The sequence below is a fragment of the Callorhinus ursinus genome, unplaced genomic scaffold (genome assembly GCF_003265705.2).
Source record: "Callorhinus ursinus isolate GAN/ISIS: 27379988/994484 unplaced genomic scaffold, GSC_fseal_2.0 scaffold6, whole genome shotgun sequence".
Lineage (NCBI taxonomy): Eukaryota > Metazoa > Chordata > Mammalia > Carnivora > Otariidae > Callorhinus > Callorhinus ursinus.
The window spans coordinates 33,322,693-33,337,623 of NW_027397068.1; the positions used below are offsets into that span (position 1 = coordinate 33,322,693).

Consider the following 14,931-nt stretch of genomic DNA (forward strand, 5'->3'; position numbering starts at 1 on the left):
AGTAAGAACTACCAGTGAGGATTGCTAACACTATTTTTTAAATATTAACTAGATGGGTTTTGATTACTAGTTATCAAACCATATTATAGAGGTACAATGATTCAAACAGTCTGGTAGGGTTGTGAGAACAAAGATCAATGGAACAAAAGAGATAGCAGACAGGATTGTCAGGCAGTCATGGCTTTGCTGTCTGAAGAGGCCAGGGTTGTGGTATGTTGTCTGTGAGTAAGAGAGTCTAAAGCAATTGGTTCTGCTTTTGAAAGAAGGCATTATTATGTCCGTTAATTTTTTTTTTCCTCTTTGCCAGACATTTACCTTGTTTAGGAGAGAGAATTCACACAAATGCCAATGCTTCATGCTTAGAAGGTATACAGGAGTAGAATAAATACCTATTGAGGAGCAAAGATTATATTGCATTTTGTACTTTCTTATACATATATTACAGGGCTTGGGGAGGAGAAAACAACCTTCTCCTAGGACCACTCTTTTGAGAGAGGCAGGAATGGCCTAGAAATGGACCACAGTTCCTCAACGAGTTCCCTTGTCTGAAATGCTAAATGACTGGTTCCCATAGTACTGGAACCAGCCAAAGTCAGTTTATAGTCTATTATTGTCTCTTGTCTTGAACTGATTGAGTAAATAATTAAACATCTGCTGAGTTGCACAGCATTATCTATGTCCCATGTCTGGTGTGAGTCTGGGGACCGAGGATGAGAAGATACAGAACCTTTCCTCAAGGAGCTGAGGGGCATTGGATGCATACTACCCTTCTACCTACTGCAAAACAGAAAAAAAAAAAAAGGCTATAAAGTCTTTAGGAGGTGATGCTTTGCTAGTGATTGATTGTTTTTTGTTTTTTACTAGTGAGATATGTAGCTTAAAAAAGCCCAGATAAGTTAAAAAAAAAATCCCAGTATGAATCTTCCTGAGGCCGAGACTTAACTCATATCTGTTCTCCAGTTCCCAGATTCTATTAAACAACCGTTTCTTTGCCTATTGGATTTCACACAAGAGACGTTTTTAAATTGAAAGTTTGGGCTCTTAGGAGTTTGATCTTTCTGGAAGACAATGATAGCCACACATTTAGTTCAAACCATTTATTTCCTCCTCTATAGACCCATACCACTGAAAAGAACTGTATTTACTCCTCCTTGTTGGCGGGGAACATATGCACTGTTTTATTTCTTTTTTTTCTTAAAGATTTATTTATTTATCTGAGAGAGAAAGAGAGAGAGAGCATGCGTGTGAGCGAGTGCGAGTGGGGAGAGGGGCAGAGGGAGGGGAGAGAGAATCTCAAGCAGACTCCCTGCTGAGTGTGGAGCCTGACGCAGAGCTCAATCTCACAACCCTGAGATCATGACCTGAGCCAACATCAGGGGTCAGCTGTTTAACCGACTGAGCCACCCAAGCGCCCCCATACTCACTGTTTTAATCTAGATATGCACTGTGCCCATTTTAAAAATAGATATCATAAGTAATAGGTAAATTTATGGCAAAAACTATAGACACTGGCACATTGTAAAATAAACAATATATAAAGGACAAGTTTATGGATGACCTAGAGAGGATTATGTAGCACGGTATCATGCTTTGAGGGTTAGAATCAACGAGAAACGCTAAAAGGCTTAGCATATGGGCATACCTGCTTTAGGATACAGATAGCTTCTTCACTCGGAGAAGTTCAGTCATTAACCTAACATCCTACCCTAGTCTTTGGATAGCTTTGTTTAAAATTTCTCATCTCAAAAAAAAAAAATTGCTCATCTTTTCTGTTTGACCTCATAAACCCTTATGCAGAAATCATGATGGGTAATTTATAAGGAGTTTGTCTATTGGCCAATATCTCACCTTTCTTCTGGAGAGTGTTAAAAAACCTTTAAATCTTTTTAACTCCTTAGAACTAGACACATGGAATTCTAAAAGTAGAAAATATTAAGAGCTTATTATGCACTGCGCACCAGTTCTCCTGTAAAAATCAGTCCAGAAGACCCCTGTATTTCCAAAGGGGAGCTGTTCACCTCTCTCTCATTAGTGGTAGAACCTAAAGACAGCTGCTGGGAACTCACAAGGTAAGTCTCCCCTCCCAGTTTCATGCTCATCTGCATGGAATAAGCCGTGACCATTTTTTCAGGCTAACCATGCCTTTTTACCCTGACTCTGCACCTGAGATCTGGGGACTGAGCCAGAGGGCCTAGAGTTCTATGAATGGGGTTTCTGGTCTAATCTGGTGCCCAGTTTTGGACTCACACCCATCCTTGAGAGTCATCAGGAAAGTGGGACTTTACATTGAGAAGAAAAAAAGAGATAGTGGAGGGCATGGCAGCTGCAGGACTTATGCACTAGCTTTGGACACTACATAGAAAAGCAAGGCAAAGGACACTCTAGTCTTCACTTATTAGTATGTGACTGTGGGAGGAGGCTTCACTTTGAGGGAGAGGGTGGATTTAGCTTACTGATGACATCATGGTTGCCACAGAGGAAGTTGGAGTTGCATAGTGACTGAGATGACTACTAGCGCCCCTCAGTGTTAGGAGGCCCTCATTGGCAGGACTTTTTCATTTCTAATGTCTAGATTGCTCTGGAATTATCAGAAGAACTTAGGAAGCAGAAGCCCCACATTCTCAAATTTCATCTGTTAACTACAGCATGGCAGACCCTGGGATTTCCAGCCATTTTCATTCCCCAGAACTAGTAAATTCTCAGAACCTGCTTCTCGATTTTCCTCAGATGAGGGTCTGATAGTATCCTTAGGTCAGACTATAAGATAAAAGGTGCATTATATCAAATACTTACACTTAAAGAACAAGGAGCCTTGATTAATTATGAGCATCTTATCAATATCTTCCCCTCCCATCATGCTCTCCATAGGATGGGTAGTTGTTACAAATTTGAGAATGTCAATGAATAATTTGTAGTAAAAAAGTGAGACAACTGGCAGAACTTAGAAAGGGCAGATTATTATATCACAATTTGAGTATTTTTCAAAGCCAATATTTAAATTTTTATTTTTAATTTAACATGCATTAAAATTAAAAATTTTGGTGTATAGCTATATTAATTCTAACATATAGATTCATATAACCACCACCACAATCAGGATGCAGACCTGCCAGACCCTCTTCCCACTCCTTGTCCTGGTAACCACTGATCTGTTTCCATTCTTAGTTTTTCCTTTTTCTAGAATGTCATATAAATGAGCTCATTCCGTATGTTCCCTTTGGAAATTGGCTTTTTGAGCTCAACATAAAGCCTCTGAGATTCATCCACGTTGTTGTGTATATCACATCTTCATTCCTTTATATTGCTGTGTAGTATTCCTTTATATGAATGAACTGCAATTTGTCTATCCACTCATCAACTGAAAGACATACGGTTGCTTTCATTTTAGGTGATTATGAACAGAGCTGCTATAAAAACATTTCATGTCTAAGCTTTGCATGAACATAAGCTTTTAGTTTTCTGGTAAATACCTAAGAGTGGGATTGCTGAGTCATATGGCTACATGTACTCTTAAATGTAACATACTGCCTATTTCCCAGAGTGGTTGCACCTTTCTGCACCCCCACTAGCAGTGCATGAGGTTTACAATAGCTTTACATTTTTGCTGGTACATTGTCAGGTATTTTAAAATTTAGCCATTCTCCAGGGTGCATAGTGGCACTCCTTGATGGCCAGTGATGCTCAGCGTCTTTTCATGCCCTTATTTGTCACTCATGAACTTCTTTGTTTGCTTGTTTTGTTTGTTTTTGTCACTCACAAACTTCTTTGGTGAAGCATCTGTTCGATTTCTCTGCCCATTTTTCACTTGGGTTATTTATTTTGTTGAATTTGGGGGATTCTTTATGTTCTGGACACAGCTTTTTGGCACATAGGTAATTTGCAAAAATTATGCCAGTCTGTAGCTTTTCTTTTCATTTTATTAACAGTGACTTGCACAGAGCCAAAGTTTGGGTATGTTTTAAATTCCCCATACTTTATTGCCCAGTCCTCTACCCTATACCTGAATCCACATCTTCAGGAAGCACCCAGAAACTTGGTATAAGTGGCCAGTAGAGTGAACCACACAATATAAACTATGCCTCTAGGAATAGACACTCTTTATTCCTAACAGAAGGAGGAAGTAATCCGTGGCTAGGAGAGCAGTGTCTTCAGCAGCCTCTTTCATTGGAAAATATTGTTGCAACACAGTGACCAACATTATATAAGAGTTCAGAAAAAGTTTTAAGAGCACCTTTTTCATTCCTGAAATTTGTTCTCAGGAGGCCAACACATTAGTCTTGAAATTGCTGTCACTTACTGAGACTATTTTATAATGCAAAATTAATGTTTGTCAGCATCCTTTTAGGTTGCTCTGGAGACTAAATGTAGGAGAAAAGGGCATTTTGTCAGGTCTTCACAGGCAAGGCTGAGTGGGAGAATTGAAGCAATTACCTGAATAATTCAATAAAACTTCCCCTTTTATTTAATTATTCAAATAAATCCTTATTTTTCTTTCTTTGCACTGGCCATGGAGACTTCTTTGTCATCTAATTTACTTATGAAAAATTACATGCTTTTTTAATAACTACTGGAGCCTTCAAGCTTTTTAATGTTTAAGGTTATCAGACCTTTACAATAATTCATAGAGATTCTAAAACTCTGCTCTATAGAGCAGTTTTTTTTTTTTGCATTTTTATACCTTTATTTGACAATCAGCAATTAGTTCTCATCCATATTAACTGTCTGTAGATTTTTGAAAGTGGTGACAGGTACATAGGTAACCAGTTTGTAGAGCTTGTTTGGTGAATCTTCATCCTCATTACTTTTTCCGGACAACCGCACATGGATACGGTGTGGAACATTCCTTATTCCTTTGGCCCAGACAGCTTTGTTGAGCCTGGTGTCAATGCGCACATCTGGAGTTCCCACCTCCTTCATGGCAAATTTCCGGATCTCTTTGAGTGCCCGAGGGGCACGCTTCTTGAAACCCATTCCATGGATGCACTTGTGAATGTTGATGGTGTATTCTCTGGTCACTACCTCATTGATGGCAGAACAGCCCTTCTTCTTGCCACCCTTCTTCGCGGGAGCCGTTCTGCCGGGCCCTGGTTGGAAAGGAAGTGTAGAGCAGTTTTGAAGATGACTGAAAAAGCATGATGTCATCTCATGTTTTCACATATTTAATTCTACCCCCTAAAGAAGCTACTACTTGCTCCTAATCTCCAGCTGCCAACATCTGCAATTAGCAACTGGCAAAACAATCACCCTAACGGCTGCAAGAAACATATAGTTTACAACAAAATGTCAAATGTATTTTGAAATGGGGAATTAAAAAAGCATCATTTTCATTTCAGTTTTCACCTACATTTTCTCTCAATTAATTAATCATTCTGTTGACTAGTTTCCCAAAGAGATCGGATTCTATGAGCATCCTCCACATTTATTTTTAGTGAAGAGATAATGGAAATACAAGGGACATTCAACCGTAAACACAAGATTGAATTACAAAACCTGGTATCTAGATGACCTCTGTGGTTTCACCTAACACTCAGGCCCTGGGAGTAAAGTCAAAGGAAGGTTTTATCAGGTCTATACAAAAAAAATGACCATCCTCACCCCATGGGACCTTCAATTCTATTTAACAAAGTTACAAATGCTTCTGTATCCTCTCCTACCGCTTAACTTGTTCAAGTGCATTATATTCATTCAGTTCAGAAATGTATTTGCCAAGGCAGCAGCAGTCTTTTCTAAAATATTTCTGAAAGCAGTCCTCTGATCATGTTGGTTAAAACAAATATATCATTTTCCCCACAAAATTACAGATGAAACAAAATTGCAATATTTGCTGCTAGTTGATTTGAGGTATGCAAATTAATGGAAAAAGTCTCTGAGATTCGTAGGTGATTTGTTAATTCAGGAATTCTGTCTTTAAAGAATGATACTGTGAAATGGGACTATAAATTTTATTTCTTAATTCATTAGTTTTCTAAATTCATCTAACTGTCATTTTCCACAACAGAAAATTGTTACAATGGAAAGGAAAATCTAATTCTGTTTATCCCTTTTAAGATAATTATGCTTTATTTAAGGATTCTCAGAATACATTTTCTCCAACAATATTTGAAATTAAAGCAGACTGAGATATATGGAGTCAAGTAGGGAAGATAGCAGGGAATATGAGATTATGTATTGCTCAAAGATGAATCTCAACTCCTTCTCCCAAAAAACACACATACACATACACTTGGCCTGAGATATCATGTGGTCTCCTGAGCTTTCTTAACTTCATAGGAAATAAAACTTAACAAGCAATGTTTACTGGTTTGATATTTGTAAACTATAAAATAAATATGACAATGGACTTTTATATGTATATATACACAGGTATTCTAAAGTTAAAAGTTGACCCATTTTGAATTGCTACATTTAGTATAGAATTGTTTTAAAACATTGAATCAGATATGTCATTACCATGACTAAGAGCAAGTAGAGTTCATAAAGGCCATCTCATTTTCTTCCTTAATATATCTTCATTGGTATGACATTAAGCATTTTGGTTTCTTTTTTCTTTTTTTAAAGATTTTATTTATTTATTTGACACAGAGAGACAGCAAGAGAGGGAACACAAGCAGGAGGAGGAGCAGAGGCAGAGGGAGAATCAGGCTCCCCTCTGAGTAGGGAGCCCACTGTGGGGCTTGGTCCCAGCACCCTGAGATCATGACATGAGCCCAAGGCAGATGCTTAACCGACTGAGCCACCTAAGTGCCCCCAAGCGTTCTTGGTTTCTTAAAGTAAAGCTTCTGCTTAGTTTCCAACTAAATCTTAAAGTGTCAATTAGAAAGAAATAAAATAATTAAACATTTAAATATACTATCTGAAATAGCATCACCTTTAATAAGGAAGTATTCTTCTGTATATACTCTATACCCATCACAATACGTGCTAAGTTGAAGAGCTTGTTAAACATTTGTTCCAAATAGAATGAATAGAAAGCGGCCTTATGTTTAGCATACCCCAGTTGAGCTCCCCCTATAATTATTCAATAAAATAGCCATAAACATATAAAGAAAAAAATTAAAAGGCAAAAATCGTATTTAAAATTTAGGCATATTATCGTAGTGAGAGTGATTGACTACAAAGAGGATGCACAGGGGAAATTTTCAAGTGAAGGTAATGTTCTATATGGTCCTGGGGCGATGGTTACAGAACTCAATTTGTCAAAATCCAAAGAAATGAACCTAACAAAGTGTTAAGTTTAATATATAAAATTTTTTAAAAAACTAAAAAACTAAAAAAGAACCTATTTGTAAACACTGTATTCTAGTTGGCAAATTTCTTTCTTATGAAGGCATGGACTAACAATTCTGAAACGGCTTTATAAGGATACTGGGGTTGGACAAAAAAAAATGGATGTTGGGCGGTGGGGGACAAGTTTCTCACGGTTAGTGAATGAAATTACAGATAAACAAGAGAGGACATCTAGAATAAACCCTACACTGCTTTCAATATGAGCTCATGTTTAGCTTAATATAGATATTCCTGGATAAATGTAGGAACAATTAAAGATACACAGGTTGGTAGAGGTATATATATTCCATAGCAGTGTCCTCTGAGAGGGCCCAGAAGCAATGATATCCCAGTAGCAGCAAGCACAATGCATACCCAGATCTTGGTTTCTAAATTTTTTTCTCCAATAAAAGCAACAGGGTTCTTGGAGAAATAACTATTTCTCAGACAGGGCAGGGAAAATGCAAGATGAGTCCAGAATATTGTTAAGTACCAGAAAGTAAGGAAGTGCTCAAAAAGTAAGAGGTTGGGGGCATGTCAAAGAGACACAGGAACCAACTTGAAAGAGCTCCCAATGGCTAGAGCTGGAACAATGTGAGCAACAAAATGAGGTAGTATAGGTTGTAATCCAAAGTATATACATGAGCCCATACTGACAAAAATAAATGATTGAATAAAGAAATAAATGGGGGTAAGGGACAAATATTTCTTACAGCAGAATTCAAATAATATATGGAGATACTGTTCACTACAGGAGAGGAGCTTAATTCCTTCTACTCTGCAGAATGTGCTAGGTTTTGTGAAGTAGGAAATGGGAAGAATGGTAGATTTACTGTGGAGAAACCTTTCAAATGTCACCTTAACCAAGTGATGAAAGTCAACTCACCAGTGATGTTATGTGGATATTTTGTACTTCCTGATATGATGAGATGTACCTCCACTGCATTCTTTCAAAAAATCCATAATTCCAGTGTGATGCTCAGTTTTATGTTTTAACTTGCTATAGTGCAGTTATTCAATCAAACACTAACCTAGGTGTTGCTGTGGAAGTATTTTATAAATGTGATTAGGCTCTACAATCAGTTGACTTTAAGCAAAGGAGATTATTCTCAATAATTGAGGTGGGCCAGATCTGATTCAATCAATTAAACAGCTTTAAGAAAAGAAATGAGGTTTCCCTAAGGAAGAAGACTTTCTGGAACACAGTATCAGCTCCTGCCTGAGAGCTTCCAGCCTTCCCTTCCTGATGGATTACATAACAGATTTTGGACTTTTCTAATCAGCCCCCATAATCACTCAGCCAATTCCTTGACCTATATATCGGTCTATCCACCCACAGATCCATCTATCCCAGTTCTGTTTCTCTGGTGGATATGAATCCAGATCAGGGAACATTCTGCAGGATACCTGGCCAGTCCTACTCAGAACTTTCAAAATCATAAAAACAAACAAACAAACCAAAAAAAAAAAAAAACAAAAACAAGGGAGGACAGAAACTGTCAAAGCCCAGAGGAGACTAAGGAAACATAACTTCTGAACACAATGTGATATTCTGGATTGGATTCTGCAACAGAAACAGTGAATTAATGGAAAAAGTGGTGAAATCCAAATAAAGTTTGCAGTTTAGTAACGTTTACTTCACATTCTGTGATAAAGTAAGATGACAACAATTGCTGAAACTGGGTGAGGGATAAATGGGAACTCTCCTATTGCAGAGATAAATGCCAATTCTTTGGAAGAGATTGACAATAATTCCTTGGCAAATGAAACTGGGTTGATATAAAATCTTCCCAGGTTTCAGGTCATTTCAAGCCTTGGTTTCATATCACAAAAGGTATCACTTAACAAAAATGAACTGTGATATTATACTTCTCCCCTCTCCTATAGCTATTCTATAACTGTAAACCCAAGGTGTGAACCAAACATAAGCCCAGAACTTCTTCCTCTCAGGTGATGCTCTGTGGGTCAGTTTCCTCAACCCAACCAAGGCAGATAATGAAAAATCCCAGAAAGCAAGTGGGCAGATAATGGAAGAGATGATTGGCATGACACAGAGCTTTCCAGAAGATATGGTCTCTAGCGTTCACTAGTAAAAGACAGGAGGTGAGAGTGATATAAGATGCTTCTTGATAGCAATGCGATCAAGAATATATTGTCATGCATTATAGTACTTCTGAGCACCTGTGTATTTAGTCCAAGTCTGACAAAATCTGTGATTTGGCTAGGGAATTGAACACATTAATATCTACCCTCATGCCATAGGTTTGTTCATTTGTGAAATATTTACTGAGCAATTATTTATGTGTGACAGTATTCAAGGAACCAAGGCTACAGAAATATAAAAGACAGATAAGGTCTTTTCTCTCACAAAAGTAATATTCTAGTTAGGAAAAGTAGAAAATAAGCGAATAGAAAAATAAGAACAAAAATCATTTATTGATGAGATCTATGCAAAAGACAAAAATGAGATGATGTAAACATCATTTGTAATTGGGAAGCTATTTTAGAAAGACCTCACTGAGACAACATTTAAGACTGAATATGAAAAGAAGGAAAAAATTTGCCATGCAAAGTTCTGTGGGTGGGGGATGGATAACAGAGTAAAGAGCTTGCAAACACAAAAATTACCTTAAGGTATGCCCAGGACTTCATGGGCATATATGAGAATATATGAGTGGGGAGGCTTGAGCATGTAGGGTTTCACCTACCTTTTGGAGGCAGGATCAACAGAAGTTGCTAATAGGCTAGAAGTAAAGCTGAAGGAAAGAGAGAAATTCGGATTGTTCTGAATTAAGGACCTCAATGAAGGATTAGGTAGTGTGCCTTGATACTAAGATATAGAAGACCAGGGGAGGATAAGTGAGAAAAAAATATTAATAGTTTTACTTTGTTTATGTTAGATTTACTTTCCCTATTAGACAGCCAGAGAGAGAAATATTAGATAAGCATTTAGACAAATGAGTCTAGAATCCCAAAGAGAATGTATGTACATCAGTATTCAAATATAGACCGGAGGACCACCAACACATGAATATTTAAAAAAGTGGAAATAAATAGAATGAGGTCAAGACAGGGCCTTGAAATATTCCGATATTTAAAAATTGAAAAAAAAAAAAAAAGAAGGCATCAAAGCATACTGTGAAAGAGTAGCCAGTGAGGCAGGTAAAAATCAGTGGAAGAAAGAGTTTCAAGGAGTCGATGTTCAATTGAGTTGAGCTGAGATCTGAAAGAATGATTTTACCACCATACCAGTGGTTGAAAAAGGACATCAGGAGATTTCATCATTTTTATCTTTTGATAACCACTAAATATAGACAAACCTGCCTCACTCAAGGACAAGAAGGCTGACAAAGAGAGAAAGGAAGGGAGAAACAATACGAAGACAAGGAATAAGTTTCCTCATTTCTTGGGGCAACAGCAATCCAGAGCCTGCGACAAATGCTACCAGAAAAAGGAAAAGATTAATAGGCATCACATGAATGAAATACTGTGCAGATTATCTACTACAGAATTCAAAATAAACTTTGGAAAACTCTTCAGAGCACTCAGAAAAATGCCAAAGTTGTGTCCAATATGAAGTAGGGACATGTTCCATAAGAGGAGATCATCCTGAAATGAATAAACATGAAAATGGAAATTTTTAAAAATGGAAAAAATTAGAAGATTTTACATTTACATTTACACTGAAAGCACTAAAGAACAGAACTGATGCTATGGAAAGTCGATGTTGATGTGGAATAAAAAACTTAAATCTTATCTTTCAGAGTGCTGCAAAAAATGACAAGGAGTCAAAATAGTCAAAATAGGAAGGGAGTAGATGTGGAAGATAGAGATGGAAAGACAACATCTGAATAATCATTAATCCTGAAGAAGAGCTGTGAACAAATGGGGGGAGACCCCCCGCCCAAATCAGTAATATTTTCCTGAACTGAAGGAAGACATGTGTATACAGTAAAAACTGAAATCATCTATACCCACCCTGCTATTCTCTGCACTAGCATGGCCTTATTATTCCCAGAAACTCTTGTTCAGGAGCGTGAGAGTGACAAATAACTTTTTGGATTGCTCCAGAAAAAGTCTAGGAAGACCCATCAACTCTTCAATAGAAAGTTCTGAAGGAAAGCATACATTCCAAAACACTTTTTTGCCCCCCAAATTTATTAGACAATTTGGGAAATCTAGAACACTCATATTTAATAATAAGAAGAAATACTACTAATATTTTAGTCATGATAATGGTATTATTGTCCTTTTCCCCCCCCCAGGACAATTTGAAACTGTCCTCTCAAAATCCCCTCCTTGCTGTGCCTGCCAATCCTGTGCTATTACGTCATGATGCTTACCCTGTCCTAATTACCCTCTCCCTTTCCCCTCCGCATCAAAAGATCTACCTTCAGCCAGACTTCAAAGTCTCACAAAGTATCTTAACTTTGCCCTCTCCCCTCCAGAGATGTTATGAAGAGTGTGGAGGTTGTGTGCTCCCCTTACCAAGGTAGGCAATAGACTCAACTTTGCCTTATTAACAGGTTGATTTGGTGATATTTTAGGGAGCCGGCTTTCAACAGGGGATTGAAAAACCTCACTCCCTTCCAGGAAATAGTCAATGAAAATATATCCCCACCTGGTCATAGAATAAAAAATATTGAACTGCATAGATTAAAATACTTTATAAGTATCTAAGCAGACAAATGTAATTTACCATCAAAGGAAGAAAATCCATTGTGGTCTTAGGTTGTCTAATGCAAAAATTAATGTCAAAAATCAATACTGAGGGCTAAAAAAAATTCTGTGACCTAAGAATATTTTATATAATCAACCTGTCATTCAGGTAATAGAAAGATAATTTCAGGTTTTGTTAGGACTACAAAAATATGTTATCTGTCCACATTCTTGAAAAGTCATTCAGTGATCTACTTCAATAGAATGAGAGATGAAACACAGAAGTGCTTAAAAAGATTTTCACTAAAAGCTGTTAGAGAAAAGTTGAAAAATATTGTGTTACGGAAACAATTCAAATTTTAAAAAGTATTCTTGAGAGATACATCATGTGAAATTAACATTGCAATAGTAGTTTATTATAATAACAATAATCTATGTCAAAAACACTAGATTAAATTAACAAAGGCTGACAATTGGGAACTGCATAGTGAAGGAGTGAAGATGTGAAAAACTAAATAGCTTATATAGATGAGACCTAAAATAAAATTTCCCACTTGGAACTGGCATGTAAATAAATGTATGTTTTAGGTTTTGTAAAAGGAAACGCGATTAGAATCGAAAGCAAGAAAAATACTTCCCCGAATTATTATGAGTAGAGCATAAAGTGGGGTGAATAGAAGTGAACAGTGTTGCAAACGGGTCTGTTAAATGGCAAGCAGAGGCCATCTCATAAAGAGTCATGCAAGCCCTATTAACATGCTTGGACCCTAGGATGCAGTCTTCGTTTGAGGGAGCTTAGAGCAACCATAGAGGCAGTAGGACTAGTTAGAAAAGCATTGAAGTAATCCAGTTGAGAAATGATGGAGGCCTGGATGAGGGCATTGACAATGGTGACAGAAAGGAGTGTTTTGCAAGATATTAGAAGATGGAAGTAGGTATGCTTACTAATGAATTGGGTGGAGGGTTGAGGTAGATGGAGGAATCAGGGATGTTATTAGTGGATGATGCACCATTCCCCGAGACTGGGGATTGGTAGGGAATGCAAAATGAAATCTGGGATGGAGACACAGATGTGGGAGTCACCCACATACAAATTCATTTGTTCTATGAATATTAAACACACACTTCTGTTTGTTGGTTACCCTGCTAGTCTCTGGGAATACCATGATCAGTAAGACAGCCACAATTTGTGACCTCATAGAAATAACAGTTTAGTTCAGTGCTTAAGGAAAATCTGAATGTGATGACTGCTTTTCTCAGAATTGTCTGGAGTGCCAAATACTAAATTGGCCCCATTTACATTGCCTGAATCAGATTTTTTCTTTCTTTCTTTCTTTCTTTCTTTCTTTCTTTCTTTCTTTCTTTCTTTCTTTCTTTCTTTCAAGATTTTATTTATTTATTTGACAGAGAGAGACACAGTGAGAGAGGGAACACAAGCAAGGGGGAGAGGGAGAGGGAAAAGCAGGCTTCCCGCAGAGCAGGGAGCCTGATGTGGAGTTTGATCCCAGGACCCTGGGATCATGACCTGAGCTGAAGGCAGACACTTAAGGACTGAGCCATCCAGGCAACCCTGAATCAGATTTTCCAGTTGAGTCTTATGCATACTAACATTTGAACTCTACTGGTTAAAATAACTGAAACCATTTCACTGTTGAGATCACCCCAAGGAGGTGAACAGAGTGAAAACAGATGAGGGTCTCCCACAACATCCGCATTTTTCAGAAGTCCGGAGAAAGAACAGTTCATAAAGGAGACAGAACATCCATGGCCAGGAATTTAAGAGGTAAACCAGAGTTTGTGTTGTGTTGGAAGCCTAAAGAAGGAAATCTTTAGTGTAAGAAAGTTTGCTTAATATTGAAAATAATACCAAGGAGTCAGTAAGATAAGACCTGAAATATATTCACTGGATTTAGTGACTGTAGTGAGAGCAAGTTTGGCAATTTCAGACTGGTAGGGAGGAAGTGAATACTCCAAGAGTCAGCAACGTGTCCACGAAATCTGTGAGGAAGATGGTTAAAGAGAGGGATCAGTAACCAGAACTCAAGGGAGAATTTTTTTAAAAAGAGCACTGACTATTACATGCTGAGAGGAAAAAGAAACAGAAGATAAAGGAGCAGAGAGAATTTTTTAAAAATCATGGAAAAGTCTTGTGAGATAAGAACAGAATGCAAGATCTAATATAGATCCAATCTGTGGGAAGCCTGCTTCTCCCTCTCCCACTCCCCCTGCTTGTGTTTCCTCTCTCGCTGTGTCTCTCTCTGTCAAATAAATAAATAAAATCTTTAGAAAAAAAGATCTAATGGAACAGTCGGGGAAGAACGAATGTGGATGCTGGTGGTTCTGTTTAGGGCACGTGAGCACAAAGAGCACAGGTACCTGTCTCTTTGCTCATTCTCTTTATAAATAGCACCTGCTATTGCACCTGGCACACACCTAATTCTTAATCAATACTTCTTAAATGAATGAATGATTAAGGTAGAGGAAGGTGTTAGCAGCTCATCTTCAATTTCTCTGTGAAATATTAGTTAACATTTACTATAAGTAAAGGGGGAGGTGGTGGGGTCAGAGACTGATTAGAGTGAAGAAGCCCTGAAACAGACCTAGGAGGGCGACAAAGAGAGAAACAAGCCTTGAAGTGACTCGTTGAAGTCCGGATGAAAGCAGAGACCATGGAATCATGGTAGCATCTGTTGGACCTACGTTGGTTTTCTCCATCAGTACCAGTGGGGAGATGAGGGAGACAGCGATTAGGCTTGTCCATTCCTTCCAAGGATGACCTTACAGTTAAGATAGGTTTTTATTACCCTCTGTTGCCTCAGGAATTTCCCTATTAAACTCAGGATGTGACTTAAGATTTAGGATGAATATTCTACCCAGCGGGACATCTCACCAAGGAATGTTGCACTTTGCGCTAAAAATCGGCTTATTCCATTTGACCTTTCTTCCTGGCAGTGACTCGGCACCGGGCGACAAAAACGTAGTTCTGGTATACTCTTCCCCTGAGGC

At 37.9% G+C, this 14,931-nt stretch overlaps 1 protein-coding gene across 1 annotated transcript; it reads right to left on the reverse strand.

Annotated features, from left to right (window-relative positions):
- Window positions 1-4,698: 4,698 nt before the first annotated feature.
- Window positions 4,699-5,142, reverse strand: LOC112814077 (large ribosomal subunit protein eL31-like). Its single transcript, XM_073894257.1, has one exon. The coding sequence runs from the start codon at window positions 5,140-5,142 to the stop codon at window positions 4,699-4,701; it is 444 nt and encodes a 147-aa protein (XP_073750358.1).
- Between the last annotated feature and the right edge of the window lie 9,789 nt (window positions 5,143-14,931).

Coding starts and splice junctions, on each gene's coding strand:
- LOC112814077 (XM_073894257.1), bottom strand. CDS start 5,142: ATGACATCATGCTTTTTCAGTCATCTTCAAAACTGCTCTACACTTCCT.